This window comes from Lontra canadensis, unplaced genomic scaffold (genome assembly GCF_010015895.1).
Source record: "Lontra canadensis isolate GAN:19392208 unplaced genomic scaffold, GSC_riverotter_1.0 scaffold14, whole genome shotgun sequence".
Lineage (NCBI taxonomy): Eukaryota > Metazoa > Chordata > Mammalia > Carnivora > Mustelidae > Lontra > Lontra canadensis.
In genome coordinates, this window is record NW_022631008.1 from 4,477,667 (window position 1) to 4,500,542 (window position 22,876).

General features: G+C 37.6%; 1 protein-coding gene across 5 annotated transcripts in view; it reads right to left on the bottom strand.

Moving 5' to 3' along the window:
* SYNCRIP (synaptotagmin binding cytoplasmic RNA interacting protein) overlaps positions 1–22,876 on the bottom strand; it is a 31,381-nt gene that overhangs the window by 8,160 nt on the left and 345 nt on the right. For 3 of the 5 annotated variants that reach the window (XM_032858062.1, XM_032858061.1, XM_032858060.1), the window contains exons 2-10: positions 21,478–21,637; positions 20,650–20,768; positions 20,428–20,535; positions 17,689–17,802; positions 17,413–17,589; positions 7,288–7,423; positions 6,008–6,213; positions 3,687–3,836; positions 3,237–3,358 (exon numbers count right to left, since the gene is read on the bottom strand). In XM_032858062.1, coding sequence (XP_032713953.1) covers positions 3,237–3,358; positions 3,687–3,836; positions 6,008–6,213; positions 7,288–7,423; positions 17,413–17,589; positions 17,689–17,802; positions 20,428–20,535; positions 20,650–20,768; positions 21,478–21,625 — 1,280 coding nt within the window. In that variant the 5' untranslated portion in view covers positions 21,626–21,637. The remainder of the gene's footprint in view (positions 1–3,236; positions 3,359–3,686; positions 3,837–6,007; positions 6,214–7,287; positions 7,424–17,412; positions 17,590–17,688; positions 17,803–20,427; positions 20,536–20,649; positions 20,769–21,477; positions 21,638–22,876) is intronic. The other 2 variants (XM_032858064.1, XM_032858063.1) reach the window with 1 other exon arrangement.

Consider the following 22,876-nt stretch of genomic DNA (forward strand, 5'->3'; position numbering starts at 1 on the left):
ACGATCTCAGGGTCCTGGGATCGAGCCCCACATGGGGCTCTCTGCTCAGCAGGGAGCCTGCTCCTCCCCCACCCCCCCGCCCCACCTGCCTCTCTGCCTACTTGTAATCTCTGTCAAATAAATAAATAAAATCTTAAAAAAAAAAAAAAAACCTAAAAAACAAACAAAAAAACCAAAAATCCCAACAAACAAGAAACAAAACAAAACAAAACAAACAAAAAAACTTTGTTGCTGGGCGCCTGGATGGCTCAGTGGGTTGAGCCTCTGCCTTAGCCCAGGTCATGATCTCAGGGTCCTGGGATTGAGTCCTGACATCAGGCTCCCTGCTTGGCAGGGAGCCTGCTTCTTCCTCTCTGCCTACTTGTGATCTCTGTCTGTCAAATAAATAAATAAAATCTTAAAAAAACAAAACAAAACAAAACAAACTTTGTTGCTAAACCCAAGTTACCATTATTGCTTAATATCAACCTCAAACAATATGCATAGGTATAACGGGAAACAAACGCTAAGAAAACCCCAAGCCTATAAAATCTTAGTTTCAAAAATTTTAATTGGAGAGAAAACATAAAAAATCAACACATGGGTGAGCCTGGATGGCTTGGAGCACGACTTTTGATCTTGGGGTTGTGCATTCGAGCCCCATGTTGGGTACAGAGATTACTTTTAAAAAAAAACAAAAACCAAACCAAACCAAATTAGCATGTGCTCTGCTAACACTCTAAAAGAAAATATCCTTAATATTCCAATTCATGTTCTCTAATAGTACAGTACAGTTTGATATAGTTCCTTATGCCCTGGGAAAGCATTTATCATTTTATTTGAACCCTAAGATAAATACCATGAAATACAAAAAATCAAGTCATATCCTCATGAGAATAATTTACTCTTCTTTTTTTAGCATTTGTTATTTTATATTCAATTCAGAGACCCAGCTTTTCCCTGTCAATGACATATAAAAATGCTACTCTTATTCACTAGGTTCTCAGACCATTTTGTTGTGCTGTGCTAATTATCTCAATAGATTAATCGTTTTTTCCGCCACTAAATTATACAATAACAATAGCATGCAGTCATACAGTGATTCTCAACTGGGGTTTTTTTGCCCCTCGGGGGCATTTATAATGTCTGGAGACATTTTCAGCTATCCTAACTGGGGAGAGGAGGCTATTTCTACTGAAATCTCGTGGGTAGAGGTCAGGGATGCATCCTAAACATCCTATAATGCACAGGACACCCCCATAACCAAGAATCAACCAGCACAAAATGTCAGTTAATTAGAGAGCGATTGAGAAACCTTGGTATAATGGGTAAGAGGGGGCCAGACTACCTTGGTTCAAATCCAACTTCACGACTTACTAGCTGTAAGACTGACCTTGGGCAAGTAGACCTCTGTGCCTCAGTTTCCTCATCTCAAACTGGGGAATAGAGTACTCAACTCAAAGGGATGCACTGAGGAGTAAGTAAGAATGCGTGCTGTAGTTTGTTAAATTAAAAAAAAAAAAAAAAAAAAGATCAGTGAATGACTGCAGCAAGTTAAAGTGCAAGCATCACATGCAGTCATCCTTTTTGGCCTGTTCTCAAATATTAACAAATACAGTGACACTTTCTGCTTACTATCACCCTCCACCTATTAAGTTATAACTGTAACTATTTTATTTACTTTTCTTTTTTAAGTTTTTTTTTTTTTTTTTTTGGTGGGGGGGACAGAGATCAGAAGTAGGTAGAGAGGCAGGCAGAGGAGGGGGGAAGCAGGTTCCCCGTTGAGCAGACAGCCCAATGTGGGGCTCAATCCCAGGACCTGGGATCATGACCTGAGCCAAAGGCAGAGGCTTTAACCCACTGAGCCACCCAGGTGCCCCTTTATTTACTTTTCTAATATAATTTCTGACACTTACTTTCTGCTACTGCATGAATAAACATGATTATAATGTTAACTATTTTCTGTGAGAGATGAAAAAGTCACTTTCACTGCACAATATACTCAAGGGGTCTGAAATATAGAGCATTAACTTCCCCTTCAAAACCTAGCTTTTCCGTAGTCTTTCTCCTTATACTACCACTTAAGCCTATAAAGCATGTCTTAGTCCCCTAAGTATAGATCACATGGATAATCACAGTACAAAACATCTTACATAATTTAATCTGACCGTAGTTTCTACTTTATTTTTTTGAGAGAGAGTGCATGTAAGAAGAGGGGTGGGAGAGAGAGAAAGAGAATCCTAAGCAGGCTCCATGCCCAGTATGGAGCCCAACATATGGCTAGATCTCACAACAATGAGATCATAACCTGAACTGAAATCAAAGTCAGATGCTCAAATGACTGAGCCCAGGAGCCCCAAGTCTAATCCCCTTTTTAAAATTGAAGAAACTGAGGCTCAGAACTAGACTACTTGTCTAACTACACAGCCAACTGCAGAAATTTGATTACTTCCCTGATTATGAAATAAGAGAAATAAGTAGAAGCACCCCTAACCCTTCTTTTGCAAACCATATAGGACAATGGACAGAAACTGCCCCTGAAATAGTTAAGTTCAGTGACTCTTGTTATTACATCAAATAGCAATTATCCCTCTTCCTCCTTAGAAATTACCAACTTCATGTTTTTAAAATTGCAAACCTCATTCTTATGCAGCTAAAAATTTCATTTACTGTCTTAAATAAGAAGATATCCTTTTATAGATGTTCTAAAAAAATCCAATATATGCAATGCATTAAACTTAGTTTTCTTCAATATCATGTTACTTATTTTATTCACTACATTGTCTTATTTCTCAAAACTCATATATAAAATGTTTGAGGTGGCAACAGGCACTATATATTGGTAGAGAAACCTCTTTTGGATGTAGAGGAAGCAGAGTTTATCATAATCAGAGATTTAGTATCTTCTATCTCTGAGAAAAAAACTCTCCACCCTTTAACCAAACAGATCAATTTTGAAGAGCTAATTTTAAAACACGTAATTCAGAAGAACATTCTATAAAATATCGTAGGAAATTTCCTGATTTTCATTATTATACAAAACTCTAGTTATTCAGAATTATAGTTATTTTCACAAGTATGGTCAACAGCAACAGCTCAATAAACATTTCTTGAGATTCTTGGCATTTCTCAGCAGCTCAAATCTTTCAAGTCTTCTTTAAAAGGTAAAGGCATGTTATGCATTTAAAAGGTTTGCAAAACACCTGTTTTTCACCAGTTCATCTACCAACATTTAAATTTATACAATTTTTACTTACATTTGATTTTTTGCTGCTTGCCTCTGAGCTTTCCTTTCTTTCCTTTTCTGATCTGGTGGCTTAGCAAAAACAATTTCAATATTTTCTCCCTCCAAATCTTTGCCATTCATTTCTTCCATAGCCTTAAAAAATAAGGTACTGATCAATATAAAGACGCCTTTAACAACAATTATGCGCCATTCAAAGTATGAAAATCATTTCACTGATGTTGGAAGCATGAAATTTTAAAATACAGTTGTTAGATTTTATCTAAAGATCCAGCTCTTCACTAATCACCTTTTTGACTCAGTTTAGTGAGTTATGCAATTTGCTACAGCCAATAAAGGTTAACTGGAGTAGATTACACGACCTCTGAGTGTCCTTTAACTTTTTAGAATATTCCAATTACAGGATGACTAAAAAATCCTTGGTTTAATTTAGATGCCTACAATAGTTCCCCCATTTATTTACCTTGACAGCACCATCTCGCTCATCAAAATGAATGAAAGCATAATCTTTTAGTTTCTTCACTCGTTCCAGTTTCCCAAACTGACTAAATGCTTTTTCTAAAATCTCTTCTGTTACAGTATTGGCAAGGTTACGTACAAACAGCACTTTTACCTGAAAATTTAAAAAAAAAAAGAAACTCCCTGTATATTTATTTCCGAAGGGTTCAATTTCCAGGATGCCATTAACCCACCCTACAAAATTAACTTTAGTCACTAACCATTAAAGGAATATCAGAAATATAAAAGACCAAGTTTTCAACTCATTTGAAAATACCTAGGTAGTGTGACTGCTGGATCTAACAGGTAACAACCTGAACAGATACCTCACCAAAGTAGATGACAAACACATGAAGAGATGCTCAACATCACTTTGTTAAAGAATTACAAATAGAAACAACAATGAGGGGTGCCTGGCTGGCTCAGTCAGCAGGACACGTAGCTTGATCTTGGGGTTGTAAATGCAAACCCCATGTTGGGTGTAAAGGTTAAAAAAAATTTTTTTTAAATGAACAAAAAATAAATAACAACAATGAAATGCCACATTAGAATGGCCAGAAAACAACACTAACACCACCCAACGCAGGTAAGTATATGGAGCAGAAACAGTGCTAGTGGAAATGCTAAATAGTATAGCCACTTTGTGGAGAACAGTTTGGCAGTTTCTTACAAAGCGAAACATTTTTACCATACAATCCAACAACTGTACTTTTGTTATTTACCCAAATGAGTTGAAAACATGTCCACATAAAAATCTGCATATGGTTGTTTACAACAGATTTATTCATAATTTCCAAAACTTGGAAGCAAACAAAATATCCTTCAGTAGGTGAATGGATAAATAAATTACAATACATTAAGACAATGGATTATTACTAAAAGGGCTAAAAAGAAATGAACTATCAAGCCATGGAAAGATATGGAGGAACTTTAAATGCATGTAACCAAGTAAAAGAATTTTTAAGAGCGATATAGGACATCTGGGAAAAGACAAAGCTATGGAGACCCCCCCCCAAAAAAAAAAAAATCAATAGTTCCCTAGGGTTAGAGTGGATGGGAGGTGATTATGCAGCTCAGGAAGGATTCTTAGGGCAGTAAAACTATTACTTTTGAACCAAACCCACAGAATGTACAGTAAAAGTATATCCCTAATATATTAAGTTACAACAATGTGTCAATGTAGGTTCACTGACTGTAACAAATCTACCGCTCTGGTGCCAACAGTGGGGTAGGCTGTGCATGTGTGTGGCCAAGGAGTACATGAGAACTCTACCTTGCTCAAAACAAACGTGCTTAGTAGTTTTTATTGAATTAGTAATTCGTCCGCAATTCAAACTGAGGTTGTCATTTTCTAACAATGTGAATACCATGCCTCTGAGATAGCTGTTGAACATTTAACTCTTAGCATAGGTGGTCAAAACTAATTGGAACCTGCTTTTGAAATGTTGATAAAGTTAAAGCAGGAGTGTTCAAAATACTGACAAATTTTCAGTCCAGAAGGCTCCTCAAAGTACAATTAGAAAAGCTGACCTTTTGCTAAGAAACATTATCATTTCCTCCTAAATACTTGAAGTAACATCCGAATTTCTTAATGTGATAATCCTAAAGAGTTTAACAGGCCAGAGAAAAAATACAAAGTATCTTCTGTCCTCAAGACTACTTATCCTTTAGCAAAATTCACAGTTCTGGCATTTCACACTCTTGATTTAAGTGAACAAGTTGTAGCTGCTAGCCTATCACCATTAGGGGGAATTCTTAAATGACAAAGGACAGAATAACTTAACTACAAAATGTTGACTCAAGAGATGTTTGTTCTCATAGGATGTCTCAACTGACTGCTGAAGCAGGATACCTAATAATAGCTAAACCTTGTAACTGCAGCAGCTCTGCTGAGGCCAGTACAGTTCACTATTTTTAGGAGTAGGACTTTTAACACAAAAACCATGTAAGCTAATGGCGCCATTCTCAAATATGCAAAGAAACTGCGCTCAGACTTCACACAAAAATGATAGTGAACCATCTCCACAGCATATAGGCTAACTACATCACCTTGAGAGTATGACAGTTACGCAACTATGACAGGGTCCAAAAATAAATTTCTATATTCACTGACTATAATACACATATTATTTCTGATACGCAGCCTTATTAAAGAATACTTCTCTTTCAAAAACTTGTTTTTCAAAAAGCACACAATTCATTTTAGAAGTTCTTTACATCCCTCTCTAAAGCTTTCCCCTTCTTTCACCAACCCCTCAAAAAAATTATTAACGTGACTGCCATTACCTTTGCCATAACCTCAGGATCAGGATCTTCTATAGGATCAGCCCATTCAACAGTTCCAACATTTCCCCAGACCTTGACTTTACCACTCATTAACCTACGCCTTGCCTGGGCAGCTGTTTTGTGATCTTCATATTCAAGGAAGCAAAAGCCTCTGTTTTTTTTCTTGTCGTCTGGTTGGTGGTATAAAATGACATCTGTGAGACCCTCTGAAAATAAGCAACCGTTTCAGAGAAATTAGATAAAATAAGCAAGAACAAAGTCGATTAAAGGATTTTTCTAATATAATAATGGGATATAAAACTGAAAAGTTAATCTCTTATCTTTAAAAAAGACTCTCAAAAGAACTGGTCCAGATAATTTACCTAATAATCCACACTTTACAAGTGTTCTCAACACACTTGTAAAGTCCTTAGACCCAAGGACTACTCTTCCATTAATTAAATGACAGAGGCATAAAATTTTTACATAACTGTTAGGAAAATGGCAGTATAGGTCAGACATGGTGAAACATTTTTTATTATACAAGTAAACACTAAAATTATTTTTTTAAAGACTTCATTTGAGAGAGCACAAGAGCAGGGGGAAGGTCAGAGGAAGAGGGAGAAGCAGACCCCCTAGTGGTTATGACCTAAGTCAAAGGCAGACAACCAACTGAGCCACCCAGGTGCCTCTAAAATTCTTTTTGATGACACTTTTCTGGCCTCAGATATCAACAGCTTTATTTCAAGTGAAATATATTAGTATTAAGTAAGACTTGGAATGTTCCTGGAGATTAACAGTTTGACAATCTACTAAATATTCCAGGCGGACAAAATATATTTTAATAAAAGCAGCCCAACATGAAAACTATTATAAAAAATGCTTTATAGTTCAAAGAAATTGCACCATATTGACAATGTATAATCTCTGCTTACAGCAAAATTTATTATTCCAATTATTCAGAAAGTCAAATCATTACTCAAACACTCCTACTAAGAATGTCAAGCTATCACCTAAAAATGTGTAAAAACACACAGCTTCCAAAATAGGGTATGCACAGATTGAATAGTGCAGACTATTCAAATCCCAGGTGCATTCCTTACGAAGTATATAATGTTTGGCATTTCCCAAAGCCCTCTGTACCTACTTTCCTTATCTGAAAAATCGGAGTTACCTATCTCACATGGTTGGAGAATACAAATCAAAAAATAAGAGTGTTTAAAACAATGCTTGTCACACAGAAGTATGCAATTACCTTCAATATTAGAAGCTGCATCCCCTTCCACATAAATCCAACTTACCTGTTACTTTGCTAAATTCTTCAAGAATCTGTTCCTTGGTTTTACTCTTAGGAATAGAGCCCACAAAAAGCCTATTGTTGGCAACCGAGATGCAGACACCAATATGTTTTCCAGAACGAATTTCATGATTATTATACTGAAAGGGGAAAAAGTGTACCACGTTTTAAAAATTCTTTTAGTAACTTATGTTTATTATAAAAATATATGCAAATTTTTAGGCAAACGTGTTTCAATGCTACTTATTTCTCTACCTTTTAAAAATATAGTTAGCATATGGCACTCTAAGAGGAAATTATGAAAGAGATAACATTGTATTGACAGAACACATTTAAAAAATGTATGATTTAATGCAAACATTCGTCTAGTCCTTGAAACTTAAGAAACTTGATAAATGAGGAATCAGGTCTACAGGCAGCTTAAATTCAAAATTGCTGATTACACAGTACCTTAGTTTCTATTTAAATTCACCTTGGCAACCAATTATCCTCATGCAAAGTAAAGAGACTCAAATAACAACAAAGTTTCCCCCTTTCTGTTAACCAGCAACTAAATCTATTTTTCCTCATCATCTTTTCACTCTTGTAAAAAGTTGCAATAAGGGGTACCTTTAAATACGTAATTCTAAAAGGAGAGAACCACCTTTTCCTGAATCCAACCCTACTCCGCCCCCCCATTTCATTTTCATCAAGTCTACAATGAAGTTGGAAAAGACAAGTGGATTGATTATAGTGGAAGTACAGAAGCCAATATAAAACTACAGTAAAAAAGTAAAGTCTTCAAGCAACTATATCCCACAGACAGGTGAGATATTAAAGAGGTAAAACCCAATCTGTCAAAGTGACAAATCCACTGATCAGTATTATTTACAAACTAAAGTTCAAAACTATTCAAGTTAATCAGGAAAAGTAAATTATTTATATCATACAATTAAAATCACCGCAAAATTTCACTTAATAGTAGTAAAGGTGGCAGCAGCATCAATAATTACAGATTAATCCCCCACACCTGGCCTCAAAATTCAATGTTGTGTGTACCTACAAGTGGGGCCACACAAGCTAAAAAAATCAACATAAATTTCCATACCATTTGTAGACCAGCCTTACAGCAAAGTGAAACCATTCCTCTCCTGTTTTTTTGTTTTTTTAAAGTAAGCTTTACACTGAATGTGAGGCTTAAACTGTTTTTTTGTTTTTGTTTTTTTAAAGTAAGCTTTACACTGAATGTGAGGCTTAAACTCACAGCCCTGAAATCAAGAGTAGCTCCACTGAGTGAGATAGCCAGGAATTCCTCCTTCTCCCATTCTTGCATAAAAGGCACATTAAGTAGAAGACAAGAAAGCACACACTAAGTCAAAAAATCAATTCCTCCCTGTCCCTTTCTCCACTGAGTGAGATAGCCAGGAATTCCTCCTTCTCCCATTCTTGCATAAAAGGTACATCAGGTAGAAGACAAGAAAGCACATACTAAGTCAAAAAATCAATTCCTCCCTGTCCCCTTCTCCATCTTCAGATCCTCAAATCTAACATGAAATTCATATGTCCTTCCTTCAGTTCAGAACAGTTTTATACTTTCTACCACACTGATTCAATTCATGCTATCAAAGTTCCTGGTCATCATGATCCCAGGATTATTTATATTTTCTACACTTATGCCAGAGACCTTTTTATAAAAAAAAGAAATCACAGGTTCTGCCTATTGAAACAATCTCTCAGTGGCTCCCCATCACCAAAATAAAGTTCAAATACCTAGACATCATGTAAATTTATCCTAAAATTCCTACTGCTGCTACTACTTTCTCTCCACAATAATCTTAGCTATTTACAAGAGTTTTCAAACAGCGTTATACTGCTGAGCCTCTGAATAAAATGTTTCCCTGAAACTTCCATCATTGAAACTCCTCTGCATACCTGTAGATTTGGGCCCAACCACACACTCTGCCAACACCTAAATCCTATAAAAAAGGTCAACAAAACACCCTTCTATGTTTAACACAGACCAGTAATTCTAAACAATGACTCTGTGCCAAGAGGACATCTGACAATGTCTAAAGACATCTTTTGGTTGTCAACTAGGGATGGGGGCTTGCTGCTAGTATTTAGTGGGTACGCAGTGGCCAGGGAGAGTACTAAATATCCGACAATTCACAAGATAACTCGGCAGAACAAAGAATTACCTGATCTAAAATATCAACAGTACGAGGCTGAAAAATTCTGCCACACATCTGGTTTTCTCATAGCATTTATATTCTATTAAGACCAAAAACCTCATGAAAGTAGAAATCTAGGGACACCTGGGTGGTTCAGAGGGTTAAGCCTCTGCTTTCAGCTCAGGTCATGATCTCAGGCTCAGGTGCTCTGTCAGCAGGGAGCCTGCTTCCCCCTCTCTCTCTCTGCCTGCTGCTCTGCCTTACTTGTGATCTGTCAACTAAATAAATAAAATCTTAAAAAAAAAAAAAAAAGTAGAGAACTAAGGGCTACCTGAAAATTCAACTCAAGGATTTGACAGAAACTAAGATATCAGAAAAATAGAAAAAAATATGAAGTCTTTAAAGGGAAAAATCGAGTTATTCTGAAGTAATAGAACTTGGCATAACTTTCCTCCAGAAGTCCTAAGAGTAGGACCTATTTACCATAAGAAAATGTTTTAAAAGTTTAAAAAAAGAAAAACTTGTAAGCAAAGTCAGAATTCTTGGTTATACCACTTCCACAACATTTAACAAAGCTGCTTCAAAGCAGTAATGACCATCTCATTATTTACAGAAGAGAAGTTTCTTCACTTGCCCTGCTACAGTTCATCAATGCAGGGTAGGTAAAGGTTATTTTAGGATGGCTGTGGTTTCTAAACAATACAAATGATATAAAGATTTAATTTAGCAAGATTTAGAAAGTCAACTATAATTCTTCATCCACATTTTGTAAGTTAAAAAAAAAAAAAGACAAAACAATTAGAGCTAACCCACATAGTAAACTGGCTCTCCAATTAAACCAGTAAAGGAGCAAAGAAGACCCCCTAGGCATATTGTTCAAATAAAAGAAGTACCCGGAGGGATGCCTGGCTGACTCCGTTGTTAGAGCATTTGACTCTTGATCTCAGGGTCAAGGGCTTGAGCCCTATGTGTGGTGTAAAGATTACTCAAAAAAGAAAAAAGAAGGGCACCTGGGTAGTTCGTTCAGTTAAGCATCTGCCTTCACCTCAGGTCGTGATCCTGGGGTGCTGGGAATGAGTCCAGCTTTGGGCTCCCTGCTCAGAGGGGAGTCTGCTTCTCCCTCTACCCCACGCCACCTGCCCCACAGCTCGTGCTCTCTCAAAAATAAATTTAAAAATCTTTTTTAAAAAAAGGAAAAAAGTACCCACTACCCAAAAATAAACATTTCTTAAAGCAGTGCCCAATCTACAGATTAAACATGCATTTTTATATGTGGACTTGAATTAACCTTTCTAAGAATTTTAAGACCCATCACCATAAATTTCACACCCCAGCAGGTTAACAGCACGTTGAGTGGTAGAAGGGCATTACAAAACTGTTCTGAATCTTAACAGAGATTCTAAAGTAATGCTGATCAATGCTAACTCATAAGAATTAGTATATCAGGACACTATCATAGCATTAAAATGAACCAAAAAAAAAAAAAAAAGTGATGCCTCCCAACTTAAGAAGTTCAACACCGATGTTAAGGTATTTCAGAAATCTAGCTTTCAGATTTAGTTCCACAGTGAGGTGACAAAATAAAGATGAACTCTGGACATTAATCAATGCAGTTTCAGTCTTTCAGAACACCATAGCAGGAGTTGTACAGTCTGGAACATTCTTGTCGTCTAGGCTTAAAATCCAGTCACTTTTCCTTCACTCATAGCCAGTCAGTCGCCAAATCTCCCAAAACTAGCAATCTCAGATTTGAAAACTAATGCAGAAATGGTTATTCAGTTCTAACTCTTCCCATAGCAGCAAAGTCACTACCTCACCAGACTGTCCATTTTATTTTTAAATATTTCTTAAGTAAAGAATCTCCTTTAGGTTTTTATTTAAATAATCTCTACATCCAACGTTGGGCTCAAACTCATAACCCTGAGATCAATGTTCTGACTAAACCAGCAAGGTGCCCCAAAAATCTTTACACTGAGCCAAAATCTACTACTCTAAAAATTCTATAGTAACTCCTTTCTCCCCCAAATGACAGCACTTCATATACCTGCACACAAAGGTCATGACTCAATTGTTCTCCATGCCTTGCCAATCACTCCTTCTCTAATACTGGCCAACTAATGTGCTTAGTAAGAGTGTCACCAAATAGTGACATCCATAACACAATACTGTAGATACAGACTGAGACTGAGGAGTCTAGAATAAACTGGAGACTATTACTAATCTCCCACTTCTAAACACCATGGTCTGTAACACATAGTCCATGATTACCTGAGCTACCTGGCAACCACACCACACTGCCGACTCACACTACATCTTACTTCTGAAATTAATTGTATACAGGACTTAACCTTCATCAATTCCATCTTGCTCATGTTAACTATCTGTTTCAAACTATCAAAATCTTTTCAGGTCTTGATATAATCAGGCATTTACCACTGTATGCAAACTCAAGTCACCAGACATTCTGAGGGCAATCCAACTATGTCCTGATTTAAATAACTGATAAAAATCAGAATGGAACCTATAGTGTACCACTAATATCTCTCCTTCCAAAATCTTTAACCTCTCTCCCCTCCATTCTATGGCTGTGACCCTCCTGGGTCTTTGTTCTCTTCATCCAAACTTCCTTCACTATTCTGTTATTTACATTACGTTACCCACACCAAGACTCAAAACTTTAATGGCATCATGCAACTTAGCCCAGTAGTCATGACAATTACCTTCTGGCACTAACTTCATACTAGCTTTATCTCCCATTACTCAGCAAAACACCGCTTCAGCTACATTCACCTGTTTCCCTAACTATCCTGCTTGATCATCTTTACCACAAACTCTTCTGTAACAACCTCAATACAATCTACCCCTTCATCACTGTTACCCTCTGAACAATGCATCTGCTTCCTCTTTCATTGTAGTCTGCCTCTCATGTTCCATAAAGTCCAGAACTGGATCAAACTACCTTGTACGTCCACAGCAGTAGTTTTCCTGTTAAGTACACTATTTGTTAAAATGCAACAGAATATCTTGTGGACCTGTCTTGTCACCTGCATTCATCAAAAATGGTTTTATAGATGCTACACCAGCATACATCAACTACTTTGGTAAATAAAACCATCACTGCCTATTAAAATTGTAACTTTTAATATGCAGATAGAGACCCATTAGTCCAGCATTTATAACATAGGCACTATCAGCATTTTCAGCAGAATATTTCTATTATCTAGGAAAGTGATGGGCACTGGGGTCCAAGTGGCCCTGAGCTTCAATTCTAGGAGCACACCACACAAAGATAAATACACATTCTTCCTGGTCTTTGTGACACCACCAAATACTATGTTTACTTCCAAGTATCTCCCTGGGATGAGGGGGAAAGCAATGCCCCCCAATTTATCCACAATAATCCCTACCACTGAATACGTAACTGCAAATAAAAGCTAGACGATCTTTAAATAGTGTAACAATCCATAGCTAATATGGGAATGTTACAAATTCTTGAGTCATAAATAATAGATGAGAAGGCACTAGTGAGCCAGTCAGGTAGGTTATTTACCCAGCACCTACTGGATAAATATATAGTGGCACTGTTCTGAACGTCAGGGATATACAGGAGAAAAAAAAGCTTGTATCCTGGAGGAATAACCAAATAATTTACAAAACCAACAAACAATTTTAAATACATCTGAACATTCTATTTTATTGTGTTCAGGACACTGTCATGGGGCAACTGGATGGTAAGCTGCTCAAGTCAGAAAAGGCCCTTTAAGACCTCCTTGGTAAGACAGCAGCCATGGTAACTGGAGGAGCCTTGGAAAAAAAAAAAAAAAAACAGAGGGTAGCCTTGAGATGGAAATGGTTATAGTTTATGTGGGGGACAAAAAGACAAAGTATGGTTGGAAGGGCAAAAAAAGAAAAAGGTAAGGAGAAACCTGATCAGATAGGGCCTTTTTGGAAGCCATCATTAAAGTTTTCAACATGGGGATGTTGTGATCTAACCTATGGTAAGACTAAAGGGACAGTGTAGAAAGCAATGAGTAGCTAGGAGGGTTCTTCAAATGGTACCTTAAGAGTAAGGTGGTAGCAATGAAGAGAGATGCCAAAAACATTTTGGCAGTAGAAACAGGACTTATTTCCTGTGCTCCTTTTAACACTATCTAAACCACTACATAATTTAAAAGAATCAGGCTACCTGATGGCATGATGTGTATTGCTGACTTAAACTGTTCTGTCTAGCCAAAGATAAGAACTTAAACAAACCTGGTATCACACTAAAGCTGTAGGGCATCCAGTAAGTCTCCCAAGCTATTTACTCTTCTGCAGAATAAATTCCAATTACTTTCAAAAATAAATTGAAGTAGTATTTAAAGGTAATAATGTAGCACCCTAGCACAGCTCCTGTCTTAACAAGCACTCAAAAGATAACTATTTATTTACCTTTCCCAAGTTTAGATTTTGCTTCCCCTTTAGATCATTTAGGAAAAACATTTTTATTCCCCAAAATACAAAGCAAATATTGGCTGAAAACCATGTCATTTAAAAAGTTTGCAGCTGGGACGCCTGGGTGGCTCAGTTGGTTAAGCGGCTGCCTTCGGCTCAGGTCATGATCCCAGCGTCCTGGGATCGAGTCCCACATCGGGCTCCTTGCTCGGCGGGGAGCCTGCTTCTCCCTCTGCCTCTGCCTGCCTCTCTGTCTGCCTGTGCTTGCTCACTCTCTCTCCCTCTGTCTCTGACAAATAAATAAATAAAATCTTAAAAAAAAAAAAAAAAAAAGTTTGCAGCTGCTTCGAAGTTCTTGCCACTTTTTCAGCTGTTAGCACCAATACACTTTACAAATTAATTCAGACACAACATATATAAAAATTTAAAATCCACAACATATATATATATTTTAGTAAACTCTACCCCTAACATTAGGCTCGAACTCATGACCCTGTGATCAAGTTACATGCTTTACCAACTAAGCCAGCCAGGCGTCCCAAAATCCATAATTTTTAGCCTAGGTGGGGAAAACCATTATTGAATCATACCAAAAAGTAAGATCAAAACCATAAAACTATCTTTACGTTTTAAGTAAGCTCTATGGGGACGCCTGGGTGGCTCAGTTTAAGTGCCTGTCTTTGGCTTGGGTCACAATCCTAGTGTCCTGGGATCGAGCCCCACATCAGGCTCCCTGCTTCTCCCTCTCCTTCCCCCTGCTTCCGTTCCCTCTCTTGCTGTCATATAAATAAATAAAATCTTTAAAAAAAAAAATAGGTAAACTCTATGTCTAACATGGGGCCTGAACTCATGACCCCGAAATCAAGAGTCACATGCTCTAATTACTTAGCCAGCCAGGCACCCCAATACATAAACTATCTTGACCTAAGGTATTCCTCAAGACACTCAAAGTACAGGAAAGCAAAAAGAAACTGTGCTTCAATCCAGTCTGATCTATAAATAATGCCAAACAGGCATTTTTTTCAACATATGATCATCTACAACTAGAATAACCATTCCAATAGCTCACATAAAAATTCACTTTACAAAGAGGTATAATTCAAGTAAACTCTCATGATATGCTACATGTAGGATTAATTTTCAAAATATGCTCCTTTAAGGAACACATTTAGAAGAGTACTCATTTCCACAATAAATACAAAATAGCAAAAAACATCCAAATTAACTTTAATTTCGTGTTTCTCTAGAATGTTTCATTTCCTCAAAAGTCTAGTCCTCACTGTTACATTAAGGCAAATCTCCCAAATCTGTTATCACCAAAATCCTACCACAGTAAAGCATCCTTTTAAAAAAAGCAATGATGATACATCCAATTCATCCCAGTGGATGTACAACACTACCACTAAAAATATCTTTCAAAAGGCACCAAAATGCAAATCCTCCTAATTCTTCAGGCAGTAAATAAACATGCTCCCAGATAAGGGCTCAAATCACAAACCCAGAAAAAAGTGTAAGGAAGGACAAAAATTAGTTCCTAGATGAATCAAAATGGCTGTTTGGCTACCTATGGAACTTTCTGCGTTACAGTTTAAAAACTTAACTATATTAATAAGAGCAATGCAATTTTGGACAATCTTTATTTGTTAAGCCAAGGCAACCGCCCAAACTGAAAATATTTCATAATGAGTTTTTTTTTTTAATATTTTATTTTTTATTTATTGGACAGAGAGATCACAAGTAGGCAGAGAAGAGGCTGGCAGAGAGAGAGGAGGAAGCAGGCTCCCCGCTGAGCAGAGAGCCCGATGCGGGGCTCGATCCCAGTACCCTGGGATCACGACCTGAGCCGAAGGCAGAGGCTTAACCCACTGAGCCACCCAGGCGCCCCTTATAATGAGTTTTTAATGGCACTAAAAATCATGTTAGAATTAGATTATATATCATCTTCCTCTAATGATGCCATTTTTTAAGGATTTTAGGAATCGTCTAGAAATAAATTCTAGTGAGGACCTACCATAATTACTCTATTTGGTAGCAAGAATTAAGTGTGCTACAAATGTTTAATGATTCCTTTAAAAATATTAATAAACACAAAAATCACCACTTATACACTAAATAACCATACTTCTTAAACAGAATAAAAACTTTATGTAATACCAAATGAATAAAATGGAACTGAAAACAACGTTAAATTCTGTACTTGCTTGTTGTAGTAAGGTATTTCTTTGTCTTCTCAATTGTTCTACATTTCTGTATTAAAACTTACCACTACTTTATTACTACCTGGTAAAAATGTTAATATTCTTTTATAAATTAAATTGGATGATTCAAAAATATCTTTTCAGAACTCTAAAAAAAAGTCCTTAATTTTACCTAAACTGCTTAAAACTTAAAATTTTGACACCCAAAGATTACCACTGAATGGTTAACTGTAACTATACCTGCTCTGAAATAGGAAGCATTCTTTAAAGGAGGGGAAAAAAAAAATCACACAAGACTTAAAAAGAAATCACTTAATCCCTTTCTTTTTTTAAAGACACTATAATCTCTCAAGTGCCACTTTTCTAATGTAAAGTCTTTACATATTCAGTTATACACACCAATGGAGAGATTCAAGCAATATAAAAAGCAAAACGTAGTTGGTTCTTCTACTTATGGTATGCCTTAAAATGTGAAACATCTGAATGTGAGGAAGAAATAAAATTCAGGAAAAATCAATCCAAGGATATTAAGTTTGCTTGGAATTACCCATAAAATATGTAAGCCAGACAAGGCAAATTTAAGAAATAACTGCCAAATTTAAGAAAGAAAGAAAGAAAGAAAGAGAGAGAGAGAGAGAGAGAGAGAGAGAGAAAGAAAGAAAGAAAGAAAGGAAGGAAGGAAGAAAGAAAAGTACTAACTGCCTTAGTGAACCATTTACAAAAGTTCCTCCCCAGTTGTATTTTTTGGTACATTTCTTGGGTTGACTTTTGACATCTTCAATTATAAAACGTAGAAATCATCTGAGTCACAAAACTTAATAAAACTAGTTTAAAGAGGAATTATATAAACTATAATTTGAATCATTAACATACTTTTTTAAAAGCTGGGAAAATTACTAGGTCCCCACACCTTCCATCTGGTATACTGAAATCGAATATTTAACTCACTACAAAACCCTTTTATTTCATTAACTAGAAATTCATCATCATAGGTCTTTGTGATATATTTTAGAAAAAGGGATGGCCCAGGTACAGTCGGAATATAAAGGAGCTCTACCCTATATACTTACTTTCTGAAGTGTTTTAACATTCCCATTAAAAAGCCATCACTAAGCCAGATGTTTCAAAGAACCCATAACTCAAGAATTCTGACACATTACTTTATAGATCCTCAGTCCAATCAACCATATATGCAAAGAATACTGCTACAGTGAGTACACAAAGAATGTAAAAGAAGTGCCTTATTAGCACTTCCAAAACCATTTGGTTAACTCATGCACAGTAAGAAAAAACGGCTTTAATTAAAGATAGTGAATGTGGAGACTTTAGGAAAAAAAAAAAACTTACCAGTTTAACAGCCTCCTGAGCTGCTTCTTTTGTACAAAAAGTGACAAACGCATAACCTCTATTGAGACCAGTGAGTGGATCCATCATTAGACGAAGATCCCATATCGGTCCAGCTTTTTCAAATAATGGAACAAGTTCATCCTCAAACAGATCTCTTGGGATCTTCCCCACAAATATCTGTAAATTAAACATGAAGTAAAAACCATGGAGAGTTTCTTTAGGAAACCAGATACCTGTGCATTTACTACAAAAGGTACAAGTTTTTAGTTTCTTTACCTCAGTGCCAACAGAAGGCTGCTGACCTGAATAAACGGAATCTGGAGGTGGTCCCCCATACTTCCTCTGTCCAGTGGTCACATCAAGTGTGTAGCCTGTTCTTTCCAAGAGTGCCTTGAAAAGTTCAAAAGTCATTAGTACATTTAATTCACAAGACCACACCCATGCATTTCACAGCTGAAAATCAATCTTGTTCAAATCTTTCCATTTACCTTGGCAACAATCCCTATAACAGGTTTCTGGTATCTGGTTTCAGAATTTCTCCTTTAATGTACCCTGCAGTAGCTCTAATTTTTAGTGAAAATTTCAGGATCCTAATCAAATTATTTTCTGATCTTCAATTATTTAGTGTTTATTGAACAAGACAAAATACTGATCCATCAACAACTTTTTAGACAGGGCCTATATCTACTCTGCTAATACCTCCTAAAAAAGTTACTGCCCCTAATTTGGTTGAGTTTAACTCTCCCAGAGACAGAACTGGGTAAGTTTCCTCTTCCCAAGTCTGGATTTCTAACTCAATAAATTCCCTATACCCCACACTTCTAGTACATACTGCCATTCTGGGCATTTCACCAACCTTTGAACAAATTATACTCCCCAAACTAAGTCCAGAAACTTAGGAGTTACATGAAAAACCACCTCCTTAATGCACCTGACATTCAAGTGCGATACTTTACAGACAACATGGTTCATTCAGAATAAAGGAGAGCCAAAATCACTTGAAAACTATATAACTGCAACAATGTGAAAGGACTTCTACATTTTTATCTCCCTAAAAGCAAACTGTTAAAATTTAACACAACTCCTATTTACTAATCAGAGTGTTAGTTTCTCTTACCCCTTACTATAGGCAAAAAGTGTTAGAAGTGGTCCACTGCTAGCCTAAGAAAAAAAACAAGAATTATTCTCTTCCACCACCTCAACCACAAAGCACAAAACCCCTTTCTAAAGAATAAAATCTAATAATTAGTTGATAAATTCTGAAATAAAAACAAGCGGACACCAAACATAATGACCAATTTTATCAAAATGCTGTTAAATGACTTGGGGTCACCTCAGTCTCTAGAAATGAAAATGATGAGACATTTTATACATCTACATGAAGAATATTAAATATCTGTGAAAAAAATACTATAATAAAAAAATTCTATTTCTAAACTCCCACAAACCGCTACAGTATTTTCAGCAGTCTTTTTCTATTACACCCAAATGTTTACTGAAGGATGCAACATTTGGTAATAAAAATAAACCGCAATCTACTATAACATAGATGAATCCATTAAATGGCTCATCTTCCCTTTTTCCCATATATAATCCTTATTTCTTTCACCTTCATCTTGTTTTTAACTTTAATCTTTCTTATGACCCAAGTAATACCTTTTATATCAATTCCTAAGTAAAAAAAAAACTTATCTCAAACATCCTATAAAAAAATCCTATAAAAAATATCACTGTCTCTTCTTGCTGTAGTTTAAATCACACTAAAGCTTTAAGCCACTCTCTCCCAAAAATAGAACAGAAAGTCACATAAACTAAACTTTACATTTTTTTTTAAAGATTTTATTTATTTATTTGACAGAGAGAGATCACATGCAGGCAGAGAGAAAGGAGGAAGCAGGCCCCCTGCTGAGCAGAGAGCCTGATGCGGGGCTCGATCCCAGGACTTTGAGATCATGACCTGAGCCGAAGGCAGCGGCTTAACCCACTGAGCCACCCAGGTGCCCCTAAACTTTACATTTTAAATAAAATTTTAATAATTATAATTCCTAAAAGGAAATTTAATTAGAACTGACATTACATTATATTACAATGGGGACAACTATACTCCATTTCTATGGAGAAAGTTAGATTTATAATTCAAACACAGTTCACTCACAGCTAGACCTGTGAAAGCCTCAAATTTATGGATGACATTAACAGCTAACTCCTTATTCCAAGTTTCCCTCCTCCCATACCATTAAAACATCACTTAACACCTTTAATAACTGACTTAAACCATAACCCTTGGTTCAAGAGCACTAGTACACTGTATTAAGAGCACCAGATTAAAACTATTACGATCACTATGAACTAAAAACCAAAACAAAGATCAAAACCTAGCTGCATTTGAGTCCACTCACTGTTCTATGTGACCTTAATTAAAAAAAGAACTTCCACTCCCAGCCTGTTCCTTCATTTACATTTCCACACTAATCTATTTTATTGATACAAGCTGCCTTTAGAAATGAACAAATTCGCCTTAAAATCAACAGTAATAGAAGAGAAAGAAGAAAGTATTAAAAATTCTAAAACCATTTAACTTGGGGTTCGAGAATTCTAAGAAAAACAGCCAACCATTAAATGTACACTCCCCTCCAGTATGGAGTGACCTGATACCCTCTCATTTTTGTTCCACTGTCACTAATTTGGGCTTGCAGCTTTTCAGAAAACATTTAGAAATATGGCAGACATATTTAAGTGTTTTCTTTAAACTACCAATAGCACTGATTTAAACCATAGCTTAGTTAACAAGAGAAACTTAAAAGTGAGTTGTTGTAGAAACAGAAATAACTAAAGGCAGGAAACTTTTCAAAAAATAGTAATTATAAAAGATTTAACAAATAATCTCATGATTATTAACTGTCAACATCTTGAAGAAACACACCGATTTCACATCCAAGAAGTATTCAGCAAAGCTAGAAGAGAGTTAACTTTAAAACTGAAGGCAATTCTTAAAAAAAGCTTTTAAAGGCATACCTTAATTTTTGCCTCATCTGGTCCTTTGCTAGAATCCGCTACTTTGGTCCCTTGTTTTTCTCTCTGCCTGTAAGTCTTCATGACTCCACATAAAAAGGCACTTTTGTTCTACAAAAGAATTTTCCAAACAGATTTAACTATTGTCTTAACTATATCTAATCAAATGGAACAAACTATATCAAAATTACTCATTTATTTTATTTATACTGAAATTAGCATTACCTGAACATGAGAGAGATCACTGTCTTTAAACTGCTGAAGAACTGCCAATGCACCGTCTTCATTGAATTCTTTTAAAGCTTCGATAGCTCTTTCATCTAAATCACTATGTGCAACCAGCCCTGGAGAAAAGAAAACTTAATTAGTTGTCAACTTTAATATTTTTGGAAACTTTTTTTTTTTTAAAGAGACCATGATTGCCAATACAGGTACATGCTTGCCAACTAAGAATTCTCCCATATCCCTTATCTATATAATGAGAAACACACATACTTTAGTCATTCTGAACTGCACTCTCAATAAGGCCTCTCAACCACACTTGCAATAATGAATCAACTTCTTTTACATCATGTTCTGTGTCTAAGTCACTTAGTTCTTAAGGCTAAGTATTTCTACAATAAATATATAGGCTTACAAATCCTAAAATCAACCAACAAAGTACCAAGCATGACAACTGAACCTCTACTCAATTTCAAATACCACTAGAAAAAGCAACAGCCACACCAAGACAGACTACAAGTCTACAGTTACCAAGTTCTTTAACAAGAATCCTACTATAAAAATACCCCAAAAAGTCACATGGCCTGTTCCCAACATTTTGCAGCTGTTGCTACCATGATATACTTGTCCATCTTGCCAGCCAGTCTTTACCTCCTAACCTTTCCTTCTTCCCTCCCTCTATACACCTTAACCTCTAGTTCACAACTATCACGACAGAGCAAAACTAGTTCCTACACTTATTGGAAACCACAAAAAGTTGCTATTTTAGCTCAAAGCCAGAAATCCAATAGAAAAATTTCATAATATAATTTTGCAAGTGTTAGTTCTTACCTGCAACGTAAATTTCATCTAGTTTTTCAGCAACTTTCTGTGGTAAACCAGCATCAAGCAATGTCTGAAAATTTTCTGAATGGATAACTGCAGAAGTAGTATCCATGGGCTCTTCAGTACCATTTCCATTAACATGTTCTGTAGCCATGTTTCCAGAGATCTGTTCAAACGCAATAAGCAAAATTAAACTAGGATCTTCAAAAAGGGTAGAAGAAATATAAGAGCCCCAATCTTTACTTTCTCTACCAATTTCTACACCAGCCAACCTGCGCCTCCCTTTAAAGAAACCTTACAGTCACTATCGCCTGACAAGCCAGATTTGGAGCGTGGGGCACAGGAGGACAGATTCACTATGTTTTTCCTTAGCACCACCCCTGACTCACCTGCTAACACTCCCTATGAAAAACCATATTACAAATGGAGCCCAATCAGCACGAGGACCAGCCAGCGTGCCACATGCAGCTGTGCCTGAACAGAAAATGAGGTGTGCGGAGAAAGCAAAGCTGGGCTTTTCTCTCTCCAAGGTAAACCCCCAAAGTGCGCGCTTTTCCCGCCTGCCGCTTATAGATCAGTAACAACAGCCAGCGAAGAACAAAGCGCTCACACAAGCTACCTTTCTACCACCCAATTTCTCCACCCTTCACCCCCGCACCCCAAAGCCCGCCCCCGACTCCGCACCCATAGCGGCAGCCTCACCGCTGCAGCCACCAGGAGCCCATTAGAAACACGTGCTCTGCGCCTTCAAATGTCCTACAACTTCCTTCAACGGAAACCCACCGAGTCCCAGGCCAAGACGACCATCACCGGCTCCCAACGTCAACCTGAAGCCAAGATCGGAGCCCCCAGAAGGCAGTAGCAGGACAACCTCGCCCCTTCACACCGAGGCCGCGGCGGCGCCAGGCCACAGGCTCTCCCCGCCCCCCCCCCCAGCGCCGCCGTCTCCGCCGTGACACATGGCTCTCTCCGCCCCGGGCGCCGGCGACCCCCAGTCGCCCGCCCGCCCAGCCGAGACGTGAGCCGCGGCGCGTGGTGCAAGCCCCCACCCCTCGCCCGTCCGTGCGCTGACTGCGGCGCCGGGGCCAGCTGTCCCACCCCCGGCCCAAGGCCGGCAACCCAGCAGAGTGAGGGCGTTCCGCGAACTGCCTAACGCCCGCCGGACCGCGAGCACCACCCAAGCTTGCCGCGCGGCTGCGGGACGGGACCCACTCCTCTCCGCCCACTCCCGCGCCGCGACGACGGCCACGACAGCACCAACTCCGCCGCCGCTCGCGGTCCGCGCGGGCCAAGGGGCCGCCTCCTCCCTGGAGCGCCGCAGACAAAGCCCGAACGGCGGCAGCACATGGAGAAGAGAAGGAAGTGGCGGCGCGGGCCGCGGCCTACTCTCAAGCAGCCCTAGTCA